The 23,312-nt window shown below is 40.5% G+C and overlaps 1 protein-coding gene across 3 annotated transcripts in view; it reads right to left on the bottom strand.

Annotated features, from left to right (window-relative positions):
• Nucleotides 1–249: 249 nt before the first annotated feature.
• Nucleotides 250–23,312, bottom strand: part of cacnb1 (calcium voltage-gated channel auxiliary subunit beta 1) — a 38,497-nt gene continuing 15,434 nt past the window's right edge. For 2 of the 3 annotated variants that reach the window (XM_089018020.1, XM_089018022.1), the window contains 12 exons: nt 18,554–18,673; nt 17,510–17,632; nt 17,299–17,435; nt 16,440–16,507; nt 13,759–13,919; nt 8,970–9,050; nt 8,755–8,813; nt 8,561–8,670; nt 5,906–6,057; nt 4,985–5,080; nt 4,725–4,910; nt 250–2,214 (listed from right to left, as the gene is read on the bottom strand). In XM_089018020.1, the coding sequence (XP_088874146.1) occupies nt 1,672–2,214; nt 4,725–4,910; nt 4,985–5,080; nt 5,906–6,057; nt 8,561–8,670; nt 8,755–8,813; nt 8,970–9,050; nt 13,759–13,919; nt 16,440–16,507; nt 17,299–17,435; nt 17,510–17,632; nt 18,554–18,673 (1,836 nt within the window). In that variant the 3' untranslated portion in view covers nt 250–1,671. Of the gene's footprint in view, nt 2,215–4,724; nt 4,911–4,984; nt 5,081–5,905; nt 6,058–8,560; nt 8,671–8,754; nt 8,814–8,969; nt 9,051–13,391; nt 13,421–13,758; nt 13,920–16,439; nt 16,508–17,298; nt 17,436–17,509; nt 17,633–18,553; nt 18,674–23,312 lie in introns of all 3 variants that reach the window. The other variant, XM_089018021.1, reaches the window with a different exon arrangement.

The raw sequence follows: 23,312 nt of genomic DNA, 5'->3' as shown, positions 1-23,312 counted from the left end.
GTTAGCTAGCTAATAGAAAATAGATAGATAGCTAGACAGCTAGCGAGATAGCAAATAAATAGATAGCTAGATAGGTAGCAGGCGAGCTAGCTAATAGATAGCAAATAGATAGATAGCTAGACAGCTAATAGATAGCTAACTAGATAGCTAGCTAGAAGGATAGCTAGCTAGCAAGGTAGCTAATAGATATCAAATAATAATAATAATAATAATAATAATAATAATAATAATAATAGATAGCCAGCCAGATAGCAAATAGTTAGCCAGCTAGATAGCCAGCGAGATAGACAGTTAGATAGCTAGCTAGCTATTGGTTATCAGTTGGCCAGCTAGCTAGCTTTCTATCTGTCTGAGTTATTCCGGGTTGACTGAACGCTGGCGCGAGTGGCTGCCGCTGCTCACCCACAGAAAATGTTATCCTGTGACTGTAAAGTGACCTTGAGAGTTTTGAAAGGTGCTTAGAAATGAAATGTATTATTATTATTATTATGATTAATTATTATTATTATTGTTATTATTATTATTATCTACTAGCTAGCGAACTAGCTAGCTTTGTATCTATTTGAGTTACTTCTGGGTTGAGTGAATGCTGGCGCGTGTGGCTGTAAATGAAATATATTATTATTATTAAAACTCAATATGCTGTGGGTCCTGCAATTTGAGTGAAAATGACAAAAACCCTCGCACTGGAGTGGAGACATTTTTGCACATCGTGTGGCAGTGAATGAGTTCAAGGACAACCGACGTCACTTTTTTATAGCATCTAAAATAGCCAAAACATGCAGTATGATATTTTTAGTCAAATGCAAAACACCAATAAAAATGACTTAAAGTGTCCAAAATCTGCAAAAAAAATTGAGCTGCGAATTGGGCATTTTCAGAAAGTCCCGCCCCCATTTCGTGACATCACGCAAAGACGTCTTGCATTGCTGGAGAATCAAAACAATGGCTTCAGATTCTGAGAATATGCTTTCTTGTTAGACATCCACTCATGAATATGATTCAAATAGTTCTGAAGAGGAAAGCATACATGTTTGCAATCGTTTAAAGAATTTATTTGGGCCATTTTGAGGCAAACGGGCGGGGGGGAATGTCTCACCCAAAAAGAGGCAGAAAAATGGCGACCAGCTCCGGTGAGGAATGAATCAGCCCGTTTCCACAGGCTGATACATTCCTTTCATGGAGTTTGCCTCCCTCTGCTGGCGGCTTTTGGGTGTAAGACATGGTTTAAAAAAAAACAGTACAGGAAAATACATTGACATGATGGAAAGACGCTACAATGCGTCTTTTTTTACGGTGAGGAGGCGGTCCTTTTCTGACGTCACGTACGGACTCGTCACCAACACAAAAACAAGACTTCCTGAATGTTCAGCGCGAGTCTTAAAACGTAAAATATAGCTATATGCGGTGGAATCTTTGTAAAATACGCCCAGTAGAAGTCATTTGAAGCCATTTTACAAATTATGGACACAACTTGTCCGGTGACGTCGGTTGTCCTTTAAGTTTGGCTATTATAGTAGTATTTTTTATACGTGGTACTTGCTATAAAAAGTTTGAGTACCACGATTTGGAGTCGGGGAAGTCGTCGCCCGGTGTCCCTGCGAATAGTGGGGGATTACTGCAATTGTCGGATGTAAACATTGGTGGTCTTGTGCCCCCCCCGCCCCCTTCTCAGCGGATGTACACGTCCCTTCCCCAGTCATCCTGGTTCTTGTTGCGCCCTTTGTTGGCCACCGTGTCCAGCGGCTCCTGGCAGTAACGCTCCCTCAGCTTGGCCCGCCCGTGCTGCTGCTGCTGCTTGCCGCCGTGACCGGGCGCCGGCGGCTGGTTCAGGTTCTCCTGGTCCGGCTCGGCTCCTTCGTCTTCCCAGGACGCCTGGCGGCCGTGGTGCTGCGCCAAATGGAGGCGGCTACCCCCTCCGCCGCCGCCGCCGGTTCCCTCGCGGTAAGGCTCGGGTTCCTCATAAGGGTCGGTCTCGATGTCCATGCAGGAGTCTCCGGCCTCGGTGTACGCCGAGTCCCGGCTGCCTTGCGTCTCCGAGTCAAAGGTGTCTTGCCGGGAAAGGCCGCGGTTGCCGCCGCTTCGCAGTTGGCCGCGGGAAGAGCACACGTACTGCTGTTGCTGAGGTTTCCCCGCTAGGTTGGCGTGGTATTCGCTCCCGCCGCACTCCGTGCCCTCGTGTTTGGGGGGCTCGCTGTGCGCCAGGTTGGACCCCTGCGGTCGGTCAGTCAGTCACGTGCACAATGACCATGCAGAGACAAACAGTGTGAGCGGTTAGTTAACTCTATACAAAATGCTAGAGCTACTAAGCTAAATTATACTATTCAAAAAAAAAATCGACAGGTTAAAGTGCTGGTGTAAACATGCGCAAAATGCCCATAAAAATATGCACTAAAGTGGTCTAATCCAGGGGTGTCAAAGTCATTTTTTTGCCGCGGGTCACATTGTAGTTATGGTTTCCTCTCGAGGGCCGTTATGAATTTGAGGAACCCATTAGAATGTTTAAATCCCTTCAAATATTACATATAGAGCACACAGCAAATTAATGAATAACTCGTTTTCAAATCTGAAGTCAAGAATAATGACTTTTATTGTGGTTGACATCCAAAAATATGACATTTTGGCTCAGATTTTAGCAATCATCATGGAATTTAACAAGTTTGATTTGCTGTCGCGGGCCGAAAAAAGTGCTGTGGCGGGCCGGATTTGGCCCGCGGGCCTTGACTTTGACACCTGTGGTCTAATCGAATCAAAACACACCCGAGCTGTTAATCGACACAATTGCACCACCCAATGGCTCAACGAGATCATGGCAACAGAGAGGCCATTTTATTTAGCCCAAAATGCCAAAAATAAAGAAATCAATCAATGGTGTGGTCATTTTTTTTGGCAATGTCTGTTTGTAAAATATTTTGGGGCGTATTTTTAGGCAATTATCACAACAGATTAACTGCCATTCACGAATTTATTCGGGAATTATTAGTATTATTATTAGTAGTAGTAGTAATAGTAGTAGTAGTAGTAGTATTGGTATTATTATTAGCTAGCTAGTTAGCTGGCTATCTATTAGCTAGCTAGGTGGCTGGCTATCTATTGGCTATCTATTAGCAAGCTGGCTGGCTATGTGTTGGCTATCTATTAGTGAGCTAGCTAGTTTTTTATTTATTTGAATTATTCCGGGTTGTGTGAACGCTGGCGCATGTGGCTGCCGCTGCTCACCCACAGAAAAACTGATCCAGTGACTGTAAAGTGACAGAGTTTTGAAAGGAGCTTACAAATGAAATGTATTATTATTATTATTATTATTATTATTATTATTATTATTATTATTATTATTCAAAAGCATGACGTGGAGCGCCATTCCCAAATTTGTTCGGGTTTTTGTTTTTTTTCTTGCGGGGGTGCCGATAAAGCGCTGGTCAGACCTCTGGAAACGTTTATGAAGTTTTTTCTTTTAATCCATTGTTGTCAAATGGTATATTTCAAATAAAAAATGTTAATTAATACTTTTATAATTAAGTTTTATTAATTAATTAACTTAGTTTTTTTTTTTTTTTCATTGCCCTAAAATGGTTTATTACAAATAAAAAACATTAATATTTGTAAAATATTTGTAAATATAGTTAAATAATGGGTTTATGACTTAAAATTAAATGATGTATCAATAATGTTTTTGAATGGGCGTCAATTATTATTTTAACTTTATTTAAAAAGAGTTATTGATCAGGAGAACATTTATGAATTGGTCTTTTGTTTCAAAAATTGGTCAGTTTGTATGAAGTTTTTTTTTAAATTCCCCTGCTCTCAAATAGTTTATTTCAAATGAAAAATATTAATTAATACTTTTATAATTAATTTTTATATTTAATTAACTTAGTTTTTGTATTAATTAAATTATTTTTTATTCCATTGCTCTAAAGGAATTACAAATAAAAAAACATTAATATTAGTAAAATATTGGTAATAAATTAATAATTGGTTTATGACTTAAAGTAAGTATAAATAATATTTTTCAATGGCGTCAATTATGATTTTAACTTGATCTAAGAAATAAACATTTTGCCAAATTATTGATTATCTGTCAATTTTCTGTACTGCTTATCGACCGTCTGATTATTAATACATGATAAAATGTTCATACACATTGGAACAAGCCAATCTGTCCATTTAAAAAAATCTAATGTAGCCTTACTGCATTGATATTAAGGGATTTTTTTTTCATGATCAATAAATTAATCAACCAGCCAAAGTGTTAGATTCATAATCAAACATCACTTATGGATTAGTTTTTTTTCTTTTGTTTTGTTAAAAGGCACATTAGTGGCAGCCTAGACTAAAACCGGGCGCCTTTTCAGTATGAAGAGGAGGGCAGGCATGACTTGCTGTTTCCAGGGGCGGCGCCATGGCAACAACGGGGGAGGACAGCGAACTGGAGAGAGCGGCTGGCGGAGGAAGGAGGTCATCGAGGTGACTAAACGAGGGCGTGGGGGGCCGGGGGGGGAGCCTTCATCCGGATTTCCACTTTAGGTGAGGTGGTTTGAATTTAGTAGGTCACCTGTTTGTATGCGAGGGTGTTTTTTTTTTTATGCGGGTGTTTTTGCTTTTCTACATAGTCTGGATTGACTTTAGAGGGCGTGCTCGTCCTCTTTGCCCTCCGCGGCGACGTGGCCGTCCATGTCGGGCCACAGATCCATATTCCTGCGTAGCGAGGTGAGCACCTGTACCTGCAGGTTGGACACGGGTTCGGGTGAAGCGGCTAGCGCCGCTGTGGCCATGGTGCGGTTGAGCAACGGATTGGGTGGGTTGCTGCTGGGTGGGTGCGTGGCCTTCCAGTAAGCCTCCAGGTAGTCTGCCAGGTGCTCGCAGGCGTCCTCCAGTTGATTCTCATCCAGGATAATGTCAAATAGTTCCTGCGTGTTGAGGAAATGCCGATATTGCATGAAGAGGTTGATAGGATTAAAAAGTATCCAAAGTGTAGACTTACAGGGGGGCACTGAGCCAACTTATCGGCCGCCACCATCTGCACGTTGAGATGTTTGGCTTGGGATTTGCCCCTGGATTTGATGAGCCTTTGTAGAACCTGGAAACCATTTAAGACACCATATCAGAGATGTCCGATCGGACACTGTCTTTTTACTGCCGGCAGGAGATGCAGCCCTTCATGACAGACGCCTGAATTCTGCAGCCCTCTGCCAAGCTATTTATTGAGAGTATATGTTAATTAAAGTGATACATTAGTAAAACATAGTTTTCTTGATCAGAATACCACACCTCTTGAGTTCTAAGCACGTACAGCTGTAAGCAATAAAACTTGTCTTTTCCATGAACTGTCAAATTTGTAACCTGGATAATGAGCTCTTCCTGTGAAGGAGTTTCAAGTCGTAAATTGCTTCGGTGATAAAGAAGTTTCCCAAGTCCTAAATTCTGTCCAAGTCAGAGTTTTCGCAAACCATGATTGGCTAATCACTAGCCAATCATAGCTTGCGAAAACTTCTCTGATCACAAGCTGTTAGTGACAAAAGCATACTGGCCGAAGCTAGCATACTATATCATTAGCGAGCTGCATATGCAAATATATATATATATTGATTTAATGGCAGCAGTTTTCTCAAAGCACAATGGCTGAAGGAAAATAAGAAATGGATTTGGTTGCAGATTTACTGTTAATGTCATTTCCAAGACGGACGTTTCAAGAAAAAAAATGGACATCATTATGAAACGTTGGTCAGTTATTTCCTGGCTAACAGTACCCTCTGGTGGACTTGTAGTAAAATCACACCACACTTTTTTTCAGTCTGGATTAATTCAGACATAGCACTACTGAAGGCCTAGGAATGAAATCCACACACCGCCATTGCTTGTACATTTGGTTCACCAGAGAAATAAAGCACCTCCAACCACTGACCTTAGGTGACGCTATCTTGATGTAGACAATGATGGGAGCCAGAGAGGTCTTGGCCAGCTGAGACGGATGGTTGATGGTGTCGGCATCCAAGGCCACCAACTGCAGAGTGCGGGCCAACTCGAAGATGCGCTCGATCTCACTCTGAACCTCAGCTGGGCATGACGGTGCGACAAACACATGAGAGGAAGCGGTGAGTCGATGGCTAGCGACGCTCGAGTTGATCCTATGTTGGAACTGCGAGGGGTTAGTTTGCTATCATGCACGAAAAACCCAGCGTTAACTGGCTAGGATCGCACGTTCAGTTCCATTTATGCGCAGATAAATGGAACGGGGGGTCGGAGCATTCTCCTTCAGTGGCCTCTTAAATATCGAAGGATGTTGCTTTTCTCTTTAAGGAAAAAAAGAAATGAAAAATATGAATACATTAGAACAGAAGGAGGCGCTTGAGGAATGAGATGCCACACATTCTCATTAACATGACAGAAGACAGAAAGTTTAAAAAAAAGTTGAAGATTAGTCTTGTTCAGGCTACTATCTTCATGCGGGTGTGCTGGAGCATATCCCAGGCTATCGTCGGTGCTAATAAAGCGTTGGCCATGACCTCTGGCAATGTTTTTCCCTTCCACAAGGGGGTAGCATTTCCCTTTGTTCCATGTTAACGCTTTGTGACAGCTAACAAATAGCTAATAGCTAGCTAGCTATCAAGACAGCTAACTATTAGCTATCAAACTAGCTAACTATTTATTACCTCTCTCTTAGCTAATAGATACAGTAGCTATCAAGATAGTTAGCTAGAGTGCTAGCTATCTATTAGCTATCTGTTAGTTAGCTAGAAAGTTTTCTATCTATTTTAGTTATTCCGGGTTGAGTGAACGCTGCTTACTCACAGAAAGACTGACTGTAAAGTGACGTTGAGAGTTTTGAAAGGCACTTATAAATTCAATGTATTAATATTATTATTAACCAATATGTATGTATTCTATTGTATTTTGGAGAATAATGCCCCAAATTGAAGCTCATATAACACCAGATCCATATAATTTAGGAATTACCTCTTTTTTTCGAATGAAAGAAGAGAGTCTAAGGTTTCTTACGCTACATTGAATGTTTATGTAGTCCTAAAAGTCAATATTCTCTGGGACCGGGAATTCGAGTGACAATGACAAAAACCCTGGCATTGGAGTGGACACATTTTTGCACATCGTCTGGCAGTGAATGAGTTAACCTCTGCACTTACACACACGCACGCACACACACACACACAAAACTATACTCCCCCCTCACCCTCGCAATCCTGAGCTTCCCACAGTAGCCCCACGAGGACCATCTAAAGTGCCTCCACCCTCACAAAAGGTGGCGAGCATCATGCGAGTATCAGTTTGACACTTTACTTTGGCTCCCGCTCGAAGAGAGAAGCTCGCGGCCCTTCTGCCCACCCACGGAAATCCTTTTTTTTGGGTTTCATAACACTCCAAAAAACATTTTTTCGGGACGGTAGTCTTTATTCAAAACTACAGGCTGTCACACAGAAAAGTATGCGGAGCAGCAGACAAGGCAAGCAGACGAGCAAAATCAAATATGGAGGATGGGTGAGAGTCAATAGGAAAAAAAGGGTGAGGAGAAGGTGAGCAGAAGGGGGAGGGGTGCATACATACCCAGTACATCTGATTCAAGAGAAAGGTGAAAGGTCAAAGAAGATGATGAGGGAGGTAGACCAAAAGGAGGAGGAAGAAGAGGACACATGGGTGAAAAAGGGCAGAGACACAGGATGAAGAAGAGGTCAGACAGAAAATCGGGGAAAGAAAAATTAACCATGAACAATTTTGTAAGGTTTTTCATTCATGATCCCGAGTAACTGAAGTCTACTTGTAATAAAGACTCAAAGTATTTACTGCACGAGTACATTCAAGGATATTTCTGGTCATGTTCATTTCTCAATATCACATTACGTATTTGTTATTTTTGCTGTTGTTTTGACTTCAAAATGGTGCCGCGAAAGCGGCTGCCTTTACAGTAGCGCTTTTATTTTGTTTTTCTACTTCTTCCCTTCCTTTCATCTTACTTTCATCAATTTGCTGCTGTGAAATGTAAATTTCGCCACTGCCAGACTAATAAAAGCTAATCCTATCCAATAATTTTCCAGGGTGAAATGGATCTGGCGTGAGTATTTGAAGTCTACTTGTACTCGTGGAGTAAATACTTTGAGTATTTATTCCGTTTCAGGATATTTCTGGTTATGTTCATTTCACAATATGACATTATTTGTTATTTTTGTCATTGTTGTTTTGACTTCAAGATGGTGACGCGAGAGTGGCTGCCTTTACAGCAACTCCTTTATTTTGGTTTTCTACTTCTTCCTTTCCTCTTACTTTTATCAATTTGCTGCTGTGAAAATGTAAATTTCTCCACTGCAAGACTAATAAAAGCAAATCCAATCCAATAACTTTCCAGGGGGGAGCAGAGACACTAATATTGAGCCTACCAAACCTGACCCCCTCTATAAATTCCGTCCCAGATGATTATGAACAAAATGGTGGCAGTCCAACCCTCACTGGAAATCCGACTTAATGCTTGACAAAGCGGACCAACGTCTGAGGAATGTCAACAGAGGATTGATGACAACAGAAAATACGCGGGTGTGTTTTATGTTCTTACCCAGACTGGAACGGGTGCTGGAGCGTTCGATGATGGTGTGTTTGCTGGGGTTATTGAGGACCGAGCGTTTGGCCAGCGAAATGTCCGCCGTCACTCGTGTGATGGATATCCTGGGATGGGGGAGGAGGCAGTCGGTTGGTTTGGGGGAGGGGGGGGGGGGGGGGGGGAACAGCACAGAGGGCGGGACCCCTTACCTTCCCTCGAATTTGTGTTTGAGAAAATCAAAGAGAGCTTTCTGCATCATGTCGGTCACCTGCAGCGCAGACGGTGATGTGGACGTTGGGGGAATAGGGGGAATAATGACCATATTTGAAAAGTTAAGCATTTTCTTACCAAAGCTGGAATTTCTTAAATTGGCTAATTTGTGATGGTGTATGCGAATGAAGCATCCCCTGAGTGAGCTGTTTACCTCGTAGCCTTTGAGCGAGGGGCCCACCAGGATGATGGGTCTCATGGAAGGAACCACGTCATATGGAGGCACGTGCTCCATCTGTGAGAAGGGAAACATTTTTAAAACCCTTTCAGGGACAGCCGATGGACAGTTATTAGGAAGTTGTTTTCTCTTATATTGCCATCCATGCATCCATCAACGCAATCACCTGCATGCATCCACCCATCCATCCATTCATCATCGATCCATCCAACAACAAAATCACCCATCCATTCATCCATCATCCAGTCATCCAACAACACAATCACCCATCCATCCATTCATTATCCATCCAACAACAAAATCATCCATCCATTCATCCAACAACAAAATCACCCATCCATTCATCCAACAACAAAATCACCCATCCATTCACCCAACAACACAATCACCCATCCATCCATTCATCCCAAAACAAAATCACTCATCCATTCATCCATCATACATCCAGCCAACAACACAATCACCCATCCATCCATTCATCATCGATCCATCCAACAACAAAATCACCCATCCATTCATCCATCATCCAGTCATCCAACAACACAATCACCCATCCATCCATTCATTATCCATCCAACAACAAAATCATCCATCCATTCATCCAACAACAAAATCACCCATCCATTCATCCAACAACAAAATCACCCATCCATTCATCCAACAACACAATCACCCATCCATCCATTCATCCCAAAACAAAATCACCCATCCATTCATCCATCATACATCCAGCCAACAACACAATCACCCATCCATCCATTCATCATCGATCCATCCAACAACAAAATCACCCATCCATTCATCCATCATCCAGTCATCCAAAAACACAATCACCCATCCATCCATTCATTATCGATCCAACAACAAAATCATCCATCCATTCATCCAACAACAAAATCACCCATCCATTCATCCAACAACAAAATCACCCATCCATTCATCCAACAACACAATCACCCATCTATCCATTCATCCCAAAACAAAATCACCCATCCATTCATCCATCATGCATCCAGCCAACAACACAATCACCCATCCATCCATTCATCATCCATCCATCCATCAATTCATCCATCCATCCAACATCACAATCAACCAAACATCCATGCATCATCCATCCATTGAATAACACAATCACCGAAATGTCCATCCAACAACAGAATCATCACCCATCAATCCATTCATCATCCATCCATCCAACAACATAATCACCCAAACATCAATCCATCATCCGTTTTATAGCATCTAAAATAAAATTTTATTCAAATGCAAAACACCAATAAAAAATTATTTAGTGTTCAAAATTTGAAAAAAATTGAGCTGCGAATTGGGCATTTTCAGAAAGTCCCCCCGCCCCCAGTTAGTGACGTCACGCCAAGACGTCTTGCATTGCTGGAGAATCCAAACAATGGCTTCAGATTTGGAGAATATGCTTTCTTGTTACACATCCAGTTATGAATATGATTCAAATAGCTCTGAAGAGGAAAGCATACATGTTTCCAACCGATTAAATAATTAAATGTGCCATTTTGAGGCAACATTGGGGGAAAATCTCTCATCCCAAAAAAAAGAGGCACAAAATGGCGACCACCAGTGGCCACCTCCGCTTCGACAGGCTGATAAATTCCTTATATGGAGCTTGGATGCCCTCTTGTGGCGGCTTTTGGGTGCAACACGGTTCTCAGACCAAACATGTACAGCAAATTACATTGACGTGTTGGAAGGACTGCTACAATGTCTTTTTTTCGGTCAGGGGGCGGTCCTTTCATGACATCACGTACGGACTTGTCACCAACTCAAAAACAAGACTTCCTGAATATTCAGAGTGAGTCTTAAAACGTAAAATATAGCTATATGCGGTGGAATCCTATTAAAATACGCCCAGTAGAAGTCATTTGAAGCCATTTTACAAATTATGAACACAACTTGTCCGGAGACGTCGGTTGTCCTTTAAGTAGGTCTGCTGAAATGGAGGTGGGTCCTATATTAAGGACGGAATTAAAAAATAATAATATTCAGTATTTCACTTTAATTCAAAAATGTGAATTTTTGAATGAACTATTATTACACAGACGTACTACTATTATTACTACTACTATTATTATTACTACTATTACTATTACTATTACTTATTATTACTACTATTACTACTACTATTACTATTACTACTACTTACTACTATTACTATTACTATTATTACTACGACTATTATTACTACGACTATTATTATTACTATTACTATTACTATTACTATTATGATTATTCTATGCACGGCGAAAACATGCAAACTATATGCAGGAAGGTTTGACCCGAGATTCAACTGACCCTCCAACTTATAACCAAGAGCCAGATGTTCTCAACACTTTTAACCGCGTAAATACCCATCTTATTACCGTTAAACTTCCTCCACTGGTCGTGAATCTCAAAAGACTGCGCAGGTGTACCCGAGGATGGAAAACAAAGTAGATATAAGCATATTTGCGCTCTGCGTTGAAGCAAAGAAGGAAAACAAAGAAAAAGGGGGAAAAAAGGTACATTGAGCCTTCAACACAGATCCGCGATACCCACGCATAGATGGGCCACGCTTTAAGCTTATTCTTAAATGGTGACTCACGACACATATGATTCATTCCTATAAGCGCTTTCACTTTTCAAAAAGTCTCTTTCACCCCCAGCGTCGACTGAATCAGTCACATTGCGACAGCTCAAAATCTGTATTTCCCAACACGCCACCTCTTTGTATTGAAAGGCATTTACATGATACTACATTACATTGCATAAATGTCTTTCGGCCTCATCCTCATCCACACGGGCTATAAATACATATTTTAAAAGGCTCCTAATGGCTCTCGTCTACGCGGGGCTCGGCGCTGGAGTGGTGTGCATAACGGTGGTGTATTAATAGTGTTAGCACAGTGCACGGTGCACTGCGCGGTGTCAAGTACGGCGTACAGTAACGCGGTCCGCCCTGCCGACGCGTTTACATGCATTTTGACTCTGGTGATCCGCTTTGGCAGAGAAAGCCAAGCTTTCAAAATATCTGTTCTGCTATCACTGGAACCTGACGCAAAATTGATGACTACAGTATGTGTGTAAAGTTTTATGCGTCTCAGATATGCTAATCATTAGCGCAGGATTATCCATGCTATATGATAAATTAATTCTGATTTATTTATGTATTTATGTATGTATTTATTTATTTATTTGTGAATGTATTTATTTGTGAATGAATTTATTTGCGTAATTCTTTATTTATTTATCTATGGATGTACTTATTTTTGTATTTATTTATTTATGTATTTGCGCGCGCACACACACACACACACACACACACACACACACACACACACACACACACACACACACACACACACACACACACACACACATATATATATATATATATATATATATGTGTGTGTGTGTGTGTGTGTGTGTTTATTTGTGTAGTCATTTATTTGTGCCATTCTTTAATTTTGTATATATTTATGTATTTATACATTTTTGTTTGTCTACTTATTTATTTATATTTATCCATTTATGCGTTTATGTATATAGTTGTTTATTTGTGTATTTATTTATTTGTGTAATTATTTAATTTTGTATTTATGTGTCCACGTATTTAGGTGTTTATTTGTATATGTATTTATTTGTATATGTATTTATTTATTTGTCTATGTATTTATGTATTTATTTGTATATTGCTCTATTTATTTGTCTATTTCTCTATTTATTTATTTAGTTGTCTATTTCTGTATCTATTTAGTTGTCTATTTGTCTATGTCTATTTATTTATTTATTCATTTATTTATGTATTTATTTTTGTCTATTTATTTATTATTAGGTTTTTTTTTTATTATTAAGTGGCATAATCTGTCCACTTTCAAACGTGAATTTCCGTTTTGTGATTATGTTCAAACAGATCTACCTGCGGGGCTTTCGTCTTCCATTTTCATCGCAAATGAAAATGAAGGCGTGCCGGGGGTGCATCAATAGACGTGCACCTGCGGCGTCGCCATGGTGAGGTGGCAGGTGATGCGTTTGAATATATATTTGGCGATGTTAGGATTTGGGAAACACTCCCATGATGCCGCTATGTGTGTGTGCCCAAATTTGTGGCTGTTTGAAGAGTATTAATGTTTCTTTCTGTACGCCATTTTATGGCACTTTGTATCTATAGAATAATACAATACAATACATATTGATTTATATCGCGCTATAACAACAGCTGAAGCTTTAACAAAGTGCATAACATGGACAGCTACCATATCCAAGAAAAATAAAGCAGTCACAAAGATAGTACAAATCGCCAGGGAGTAAAACCAAGATCAAGTCGGAATCATGCTCGAGTCGAGATTGAAGTCGTTAGTTTGGTTCAGAAAGGAAAAGCGCACTCACCGATTTCTGTTTCTGTTTCGCTGGACCGCCTACGGAAGCATTCCAGAGAACATGCCAGAAGACACACAAAACACACACGCAACGCTTCGTCATTAGCAAGTTAGCATTGTAGAGGGGCGGGGGAAGAGGGTGGGTGGGTACCAGCACAGGTTACAGTGCCTTCCTGTTAGAGTTTCAGGCACCTGTGAGATGTTAGTGGAGCCATCTTGGAAGAGTTATGGGCAGAGGGGGAGTGTGTCAAATGCAGGAAGGTGGGAGGAGGGGATGAGGGGTGTGTTGGCCAAGGCGAAAAGCATCCAGGACCCCCCCCCCCCCAATCCTCTATCCTGAAACCTCAAACTACAGTCACATCACTTCCTATTGTTACCTTCTTAAAGAAAGGCAGCCGGTGCGCGTTGGCCTGAGGCGAGGTCACGCTGCCAGATATGGCCTTGGGGGAACGAGGGTCCCCCTGCGACTCAGGGAGCTCCTCGGCATCCAGGTCCATGGGGTCAACGTCATAGGTGACAGTGGGCATGTCCATGTGCGCTGATTGGTAAGGGCAGGTCGGGGGGCAGTGGTATTGGTATTGGTTGGTTGGTTGGTTGGTTGGTTGAAGGGGGGCGCAGAGTAAAAGAAGCGAAAGACCAGAGACAGTGACAGAAATAAGGACAAAAAGGGGGAAGATAGAAGACCAGAGATGAGATGCGAAATGTGAAAAGCATCAGAACGGAAAAGCACCAAAGGAACGAAAAAAGGCAATGATATTGACAAGTGTGTGAATACAGATAATAAGTATGAGAATAATAATAATAATAATAATAATAATAATAATAATAATAATAATAATAATAATAAAATTTCATTTATAATCGCCTTTCAAAACTCTCAAGGACACATTCCAATCACAGGATATTTTTTTCTGCGGGTGAGCAGTGGCAGCCACACGCGCCAGCGTTCACTCAACCTGGAAGTAACACCGTAAAAAAAATTAAAAACTATCCATCGAGTCACTCTCAATTCCCAGTTATAGCCCATCGATTTGGAATGCTACCGAAGTTTTCATTTCTAACAGAAATTTCAGTGAAATTTAGAAAATAATTCCCCTCCTTGAATTTTTCTGCCAATTTGCAATATGAGTAATAAATGAACTTGGATCATTTGTGGTTGGTTGTTTCAGCGTCCACCACCCCACTAAAAAGGAATAATACAATCTAAATGTTCACAGTCACTAAACAATATATATATATATATATATATATATATATATATATATATATATATATATATATATATATATATATATATATATATATACAGATGCTCCCGACCTTACGAACGAGATATGTTCCAAGGGGTCGTTCGTAAAGTGAATTTGGTTGTAAGTTGCTTCAGTGCTATATTTTGGATGGAATGTATGTTTAAGTCAAACACTGAACGGGGAAGTAGAAAACACAAGACGCTCTAACAGTTGTAAAATAAATTCACACCTCGTAAATGACGTGCCAGCAGCCATTACTTTTTGTTATGCATTGCGTCCTCCTTGAGGGGCAACTGGGAAGAGGGATTTCCTCCCTGCCCGCATACTCTACGCAGCCAATCGTGAGCGAGCTCGGCGAATCGAGGCCTGAACTTGTTGGCAACACTTCAGCAAAGCCGGGCGCTGATTGGTCAGCCTTGGTGCCCGTCGCGTAAACATCCAGCTCTCAAAACCTCTAATGTGTGAAGCATAGTATGCAACCAATCACAAGTGAGCTCGGCCGTAAAAAGGTGCATAATACAAAATCTAGCTTACATCTCTGCTAGAACATTTTTCGACATACCGGCAAACATGTATGTATCTACCTGATGGAGAATAAGAAGTTATCATATTTAAAAGTTTCATGCTGTTATATGCTTAGTCAACATGTGTGACTCGAATACACAATTGAAGCACAGACAACCTGGGGTCAATGTGAGGTCAACAGACACAGCAAGTTAAACTGTCATCTTCATCTAGGATATCTGGCATTGGACAGAATTTAGGACTTGGGAAACTCCTTTATCACCGAAGCAATTTACGACTTGAAACTCCTTCACAGGAAGAGCTCATTAGCCAGGTTACAAATTTATCAGTTCATGGAAAAGACAATGTTTTATTGCTTACAGCTGTTCGTGCTTAGAACACAAGAGGTGTGGTGTTCTAATCAAGAAAACTATGTTTTACTAATGTATCACTTAAATGTGCATATAGTGTCAATAAACAGCTTGGCACAGGGCTGCAGAATTCAGGCGTCTGTCATGACTGGCTACGCCTCCTGCCGGCAGTAAAGTCAATCTTTCTGGGTTTGAGTCTTTGTCCACAGTGTCCGATCGAACATCTCTGACATTACTGTTATTCATAACTCGAATGTTCATAAATTGGGGAGCGTCTATAAAAGGAAATATCGGATAGGCGCGAGAAAGCTCAGAAGAAGCTAATGAATTATTTCAAGTCATTTGTTCATGCCGTGTTGTTGAATAGAAATAAACAATTCCCCTGTTCATGACATTCAAAGAGCCGGAATACTGAATAAAATATTGGCTGGTGGAATTTTGCGATGTTATGAGAGCCAGTCAACCCGAGTTTCAATCGGATGAACGATTGTGCCTCTATTCGTTGCAAGAACAAGACGGGGGAAGAAAAAAAAAAAAATCCAATTTCTTTGCCGCGATGACGAACGACTAGAAACGTGTCAGGATCATGATTTAAAAATCCCAGAGATGATTATACGTCGGTTTGAATGCCTTGTCTGAGATATCAAATGATGAAATGAGACGCAACTGATGTGGCAACAAAACGGCAGAGGAAAGCCTTCATTCAAGCAACAAAAGCTGAGTGACGTGAGCGGAAAAAAACGGAGACAGAGAGAAGGAAGTTATCAAGGAATGGGCTGAGGTCTTTGTTTTGAGGATCTCGTGATTTAACGCAGACTGGGAAAATCCATTTTCAGACAGACCCCCCCCCCCCCCCCCACCTTCGCCCCCTATAGCTCATAACCTGGTGGTCAACTGATGATAATTATTTTACACACATTATTTTGAACTCACCTGTGCCGGGTGGGGTGGGCCTGCGAGTTCCCGTGGCGACATCCAGACTGGAGCTTCCTCCGGATTTACTAAAACATGACAAAAGGAGAGCTGTTAGCATTTGGGAAGCCTTTTTGGAGACACAGTGCCTTTCGATGGAGTACAGTGATACCTTGGCTTACGAACTTAATTGGTTCCCAGACCAGAGTGTGTAAGGCGAAAAGTGTGTATCCCGAGAATTAATTTCCCATAGGAAAAAATTAAAATGAGAATAATCCGCCCTCCACATCATTTTATTCGGCCGGTGAAAGCAAATTAAACTTGTGAAATTCCAAATCGTCCGGGCTAAAATTTCAAATTGTCGTATGTAAACCACAATAACAGTCCTTATTCCTGACACCAGATTTGAAAATGACATATTCTAAGATTTCCTCAAATTCATATCGACCCCCGAGAGGAAACCGTAACTACTATGTGGCCCGCAGCAAAAAGTGCGTTTAACACCCCTGATATACACAAACATTTTTTAACCAAAGCTATGATAACCAGTTAACCAATTTATTGCTAGCTTTAGCTCATCGCTACAGCTCATTTTTATCTATGGATAAAAATCTTCACCACAATGTGCTGTGTCTAATCCTCACCGCAATGATCTTGGTATAAATACCCCAACATTGGCTCAGTCTCTTTTGGACCTAGCGCTGAGTTAGCCACTTTTTTCGCTTTTACCCAGCTTTTGGTGTGCAGCATCTATTTTCTATGTACTATTTAGGGTGCATCTTCTCAACATTTGAAAGATGACATATCAGCTTGATTTTACAACATTTTAAAGCCCTGTTTTTTTTTTGGTATCGTTTCTTCTATTTTTCCAAATGATCACCTGGAGCTGAGTCGGTTCTGCCTCATCCTCTGCTCCTGTAGAAGCCGAGTGTTTTCCAACTTGACCGGGCTGGGGATAAAACCCACTTCGCAACCCTCCTTCACCAGTCGCCCGATCCACCAATCATTGTTGTATTTCTATGTTAAAAAAAAAAAAAACGACAGCCAGGCATTACTAGAGGTTCACCGAGTACAGCGTAGCGCAAACAAACCTCTTTGATGTGTAGGAAGTCTTTGGCTTCGAAAGATATGGCCATGCCCTGCACAGGAACATCATCGCTGGGGCCCGGGTTGTAGCCCACGTTTGTCCGCACCGCAAACGCAACTGGTTTGGTCTGGACATAAATGTTTTTTTTTTTTAAATGAATAAAAAACAGATGAATAAATAAATATGTAAATAAATAGACAGATGAATAACAAACAAATGCATAGATTAAAAAAACGAATAAAAATAAATAAATACATGAATAACAAATACACAAATTAAAAATATAAAAATAAGTAACTAATAATAAACACATAAATAAATACATTGAAAAAGTTACACAAAATAAATAAAATGATAAATAAATAACTACACGAATACATACATTCAAATTAATATAAAAACAACTAATTAAATAAACAAATAAATAAATACATTGAAAAAATCAAATAAATAAAACACAAAATAATAAATACATGTATAAATAAATAAATAAACAGATTAAAATATAAAAATAACTAATTAAACACATAAATAGATTGAAAAAGTTATGCAAAATAAATAAAATAATAAATACATAAATAACCACACAAATACGTACATACATTCAAAATTAATATAAGACAACTAATTAAATAAACAAATAAATAAATACATTGAAAACCAAATAAATAAAACATAAAATAATAAATACATGAATAAACAAACAAACAAATAAATAACTAAATAAATAAATAGTAAAACAATGGCAAAGTACTCACAATTTGTACATAAAAAAGTACAAATGAAACATTATTTTACATACCGCCATGAGTATAGTATTAGCAGTAAAAAAGAAAATGTCGAAATTTCTTTTCACTGTTAATTACATGCAGCTAAATATTGTTTAAATAACTTTGTAGAACAGAAAATAAATCAGCAGGTGCAGTAATCCCCCCCGTTTGCTGAATTAACTGGATCGTAATCTTTGTCAAATGATGCCGACAGAAAAAAAAAAAAAAAAAAAAAAAACTTCCATGAAGAAAAGTAAAATGTCAACTAGACCACCGACCTTTGCTTTCTCAAGGGTGGCGAGGGCCTGCCTGTCAGCTTCCTTCCTCAAAGCCTCGGGATCCTCCTCCAGGGACACGTCCGAATCCGACGGCCGGCTCGTGTAGGAGTCGGCCGAGCCCTGACGCGCAAGCAGAAGAACGTGAGGGATGTTCCGTGCGCTCTTTTGCAATTTAGCCATTTTTTTCAATTTCCTTTGCGCATTTATATCGAGATCAGGACGCGGCCCGACACGGTCTTTCATATTACTGTAAGAACCGAAAGCTGAGTCACTGTCATTTGAGGCGCTTTGGTGGCGCTACAAAAGGGAGAGTCAGCCATGCGGATAAGCCATCGGGTAAACAGCACGGCGATACACAAACTGTACACGCGTCACGGCCTAAAGGACAGGACGCTTCATTAGGTATCCCTGCACACTTCCATGAGAGCCGATACGTGAGCTGCATCAAGAACAGTTCGAGGTAACAATGGAACTAAATTTTGAAGTTGAAGAATTTTTAATCACCTAATTTTAAACATCGGATCGAATTCAAAATACTTCTGTTTACATTCGAAACCATCCATGACATTGCCCCTCCCTATCTGTCTGATCCTCATCCTCCCTTCACCTCTATGTGCCCCCTGCCCATCTCACCACGATGGGATGCAGAGCTTTCAGCCGCTCTGCTCCCAAACTCTGGAATTCACTTCCACCCAACATCCGTAAACTTGACTCCCTCCCTATTTTCAAGTCCTACCTCAAAATCCATCTGTTTAAAATTGCTTTCAATGTCTAGTTCAATCTGCTATTTTATTATTTATCATTTTACTTATGGTTTTATTGTTGTGTGCATTGTTTTTATTGTTTTTATTGTAAAGTGTCCTTGGATGCTTTGAAAGACGCTTTAAATTAAATGTATTATTATTATTATTATTATTATTATTATTATTGTTATAGTTATTGTTATAGTTATAGTTATAGTTACAGTTATATTATTATTATTATTATTACTAATTTTTAAGACCTTTTACTCAATAGAGGAAAGTGGGTGCAATAGGGCATATTATTATTTCAGATATTTCTTACAAATATTTTGTTGTAAAAAACATTATCTGAGTTGCGGGCCGTGCCTGAGCCTATCCCAGCAGTCATTGGACAGTAGGTAGACTACACCCAGAACTGATTGGCCAGCATGTGGAACTGTCGCAGCTAGGAATTGAAGCAGACTTACGTGGGACAGTAGATGTGAGACTGTCTCTTTTAGTCAATGGATGCTGCAGCTTCGTGTTTGCTTTTAACATTTAGCTTGTAGCAGACGTGCACGTTCCACCATGACATCCCTGATCCATTGGTGAAAAGGATGCTTTGATCCCCAATTTCATCTAGAACTGCTTTATACAACAAAGAGGGTGCAGAAAATGCTTAAGATTGAATGACCGCCTGTCCTTTATATTGAGTCACATTATTTGTTTTTGTTTTTGGTTTGATTTCAAGATGGCGCCGCAAGAGTGGCTGCCTTTACAGCACGTCCTGTATTTTGTTTTTATACTTCTTCCTTTCCTTTCATCACTTTGCTGCTGTGAAATGTAAATTTCTCCATTGTGAGACTAAAAAAGGTATTGCATTGTATTTTGGACAGGCGCCCTCATTTCAAGCTCATATAACTCCAGACCCATATAATTTAGGAATTAACTCTTTGTTTCCTGATGAAAGAAGAAAGACTAACGTTTCTAACGCTGTATTGAATGTTTATGTAGTCCTACATCTCAATATTCTGTGGATCCTGGAATTCGAGTGAGAATGACAAAAACCCTGGCACTGGAGTGGACAACATTTTAGCACATCGTCTGGCAGTGAATGAGTTAATTGGTGACTGCGGCAGTCGTTAATAAATTCAACGACAAGCGAACGCAAACTTTTTGACGCGGCTCATGTCTTGGACTCTGCAAGTGTACCTAATAAAATGTCCAGTCAGTGTATATTTTTCATGCTGGGGTCACTTGACTCCCCTCCCACGAACCAAAACGCAGATGCCAGTCCGACCTGACGTCGACCCACTTTTGCTGCGTGAACTGCAAACGACAGAGTGTTTAAGAGCCCAATTTATATAACCATCTCTCATTGGGTTTTTTTTCGTTTTATTTTTAAAAAATTTAGGCCCCCGATGCTTTGTAGGTGGTGCTGACAAGAGCGCCAACAGCTGAGTGCGCTAAACAGAACAAGTGAGTCATGAGGTATAGGCCTCCAAAATAGAGGTGAGAGAGCGCAAAAGATGACACAAGCCAGATGAAACCGCAACGGACAAATTCCCGGCCGGCAAATCAACCGCACGTGTCGGATTTGAAAAGACCTCTTCCGTGAGTTCGAATTGGACAATTAAATCTTGATAAGTAGCGGCACCAAAAACCCGGAACTCATAATGTTTTACAAATGATTTTATAATTACATTTTACAATATAATATCATTTTATGTTATTGAAAACATAGACCCCCCCGTTATGAATGTGAGGAAACCATGAGAATGTTTAATGTCCTCCACATATTACACACACACATAACAGAACACACAACCAATTAATGAATAACTTTTAAATCTGAAGTCAAAGATAATGACTGTTAACTCATTCACTGCCAGACGATGTGCAAAAATGTGTCCACTCTAGTGCCAGGGTTTTTGTCATTGTCACTGGAATGCCAGGACCCAAAAAAATATTGAGTTTTAGGACTACATAAATATTTAGTGCAGCGTAAGAAACCTTAGATTCTCTTCTTTCATCACAAAAAAAATAGTGAATTCCTAAATGATATGGGTCTGCAGTTATATGAGCTTAACATGAGGGTAGCTGTCCAAAATACAATGCAACACATACATATTGGTTTATATTTAACAACAGCTGAAGCTGGAACAAAGCGCTAACATGGATAATAGGGAAATAATGCCCCCTTGTGGAAGGGAAAAAAACATTGCCAGAGGCCACGGCCAGAGCTTTATCGCCACCTAAACAAGAAAAAAATAACCCGAACAAATTCGGGAATGGCATGCGACGTCATATTTTCAAATTCCGAATAAATTCTTGAATGGCAGTGGAGTTAAGGTGGTTTACATACGACAATTTGAAACTTTGCTTCGGACTTAATAATAATAAGCATCATCATCATAATCATCATCATCATCGTACATTTCATTTCGCAGCGCCTTTCAAAACTGTCACAGTCACTTTTCAGTCACAGGATCAGTTTTTCTGTGGGTGAGCAGCGGCAGCCACATGCACCAGCGTTCACTCAACCCAGAAATAGACAGAAAGCTAGCTAGCTAATAGATAGCCAATAGATATCTGATAGACAGCTAGCTAGGTAGCCGTATAACTAATCGATAGCCAGCTAGATAGCTAGCGAGCTGGCCAGATAGCTAATAGATAGCAAATAGCGAGCTAGCTCATAGCTATCTATTTGCTAGATAGCTCATCTCTCTTTGTGCAATTCCCGACCTAACGACAAACACCAGAGTGTTGATTCTGGCTCAGCCACCTGTTGCATTATGCCGCTCCGCAGTCTCCCATGTAGACACTCCCTGTTGCCGGGGCGACGGCACCCCTCACTAATACCCGGTGTTTCTCACGCGTACACATACACACACACGTCCCCACTTCCTGTTGCATCTCGACTCAAATAATGAGGATGGCACCAGCAGCCGCCTCCGCTGACCAGCTCTGACTCATCCCATTAGGGAGCATCCCCGACGACACGGGAAGTTCAATCGCGATTTTACGGGCCTTGTTCGGAGGCGGCGACGAGTGAATTGTACCAAAATAAAAAGGCACGGATGGTGATGACGTCTGAAATAGCTGACAAGCGTTTGAGTCACGCAGCTTGTTGAACTGAGTAGCACACACACGCACATACAATCACTAAACACTGGCGGCCATTTTAGAACAGTTTCAATATGTCAAAACAAAATGGATATTGTCTTCAATGGTACCAAACCAAACACTGGCTAGATAGTAGCTGAATAGCGAATAGCCACATAGCTAGCAATCCAGCTGGCTGGCTATTAGCTATCTATTAGGTATCTATTAGCTAGCTAGCTTTCTGTTTGAGTTACTTCCGGGTTGAGTGAACGCTGGCGCGTGTGGCTGCCGCTGCTCACCCACAGAAAAACTTATCCCGTGCCTGTAAAGTGACCTTGAGAGTTTTGAAAGCCGCTGATAAATGAAATGTATTATATTATTATGATAAAAGTATCCAGGAATTCAACTCCAATCAGCAGTGGATACCTTTTATGTCAACATTAGTAAGAAATATTGTGCGAAGTCTCTTTGTCTTTTCTGTAATACAGTACAATAGCAATCAGACTGGCTAGCTATCTAGCTGGCTAGCTATTATCTATCTATTGGCTTTCTATCTATTTGTCTTACTATTCTATTTGAGTTACTTCCGGGTTGAGTGAACGCTGGCGTGTGTGGCTGCCGCTGCTCACCCACAGAAATAAAATTATCCTGTAACTGTAAAGTGACCTTGAGAGTTTTGAAAGGCGCTTAAAAATAAAATGTATTATTATTATTATTATTATAAAATCTTCTTCCTGCCCCCCACCCAAACCTTTTTTTGTGTGTGTCTTCCCCCTCCTCATGTCTCAAATTTAGCCGCTTGCTTCACTTCGCTACTTTCAGCTACTTGTTCAAAATAGGTGCGAGTCACGTGACGGGCCAGCTGTCACACCATTGGCCGCCGCCAAGCTCGAGATCTCCCGCGGTGTCATAGTAACCACCTCAGCCGCATC

Source organism: Hippocampus bargibanti, linkage group LG17 (genome assembly GCF_051943395.1).
Source record: "Hippocampus bargibanti isolate YZ-2025 linkage group LG17, ASM5194339v1, whole genome shotgun sequence".
Lineage (NCBI taxonomy): Eukaryota > Metazoa > Chordata > Actinopteri > Syngnathiformes > Syngnathidae > Hippocampus > Hippocampus bargibanti.
This window is presented reverse-complemented; position numbering and strand designations above follow the sequence as displayed.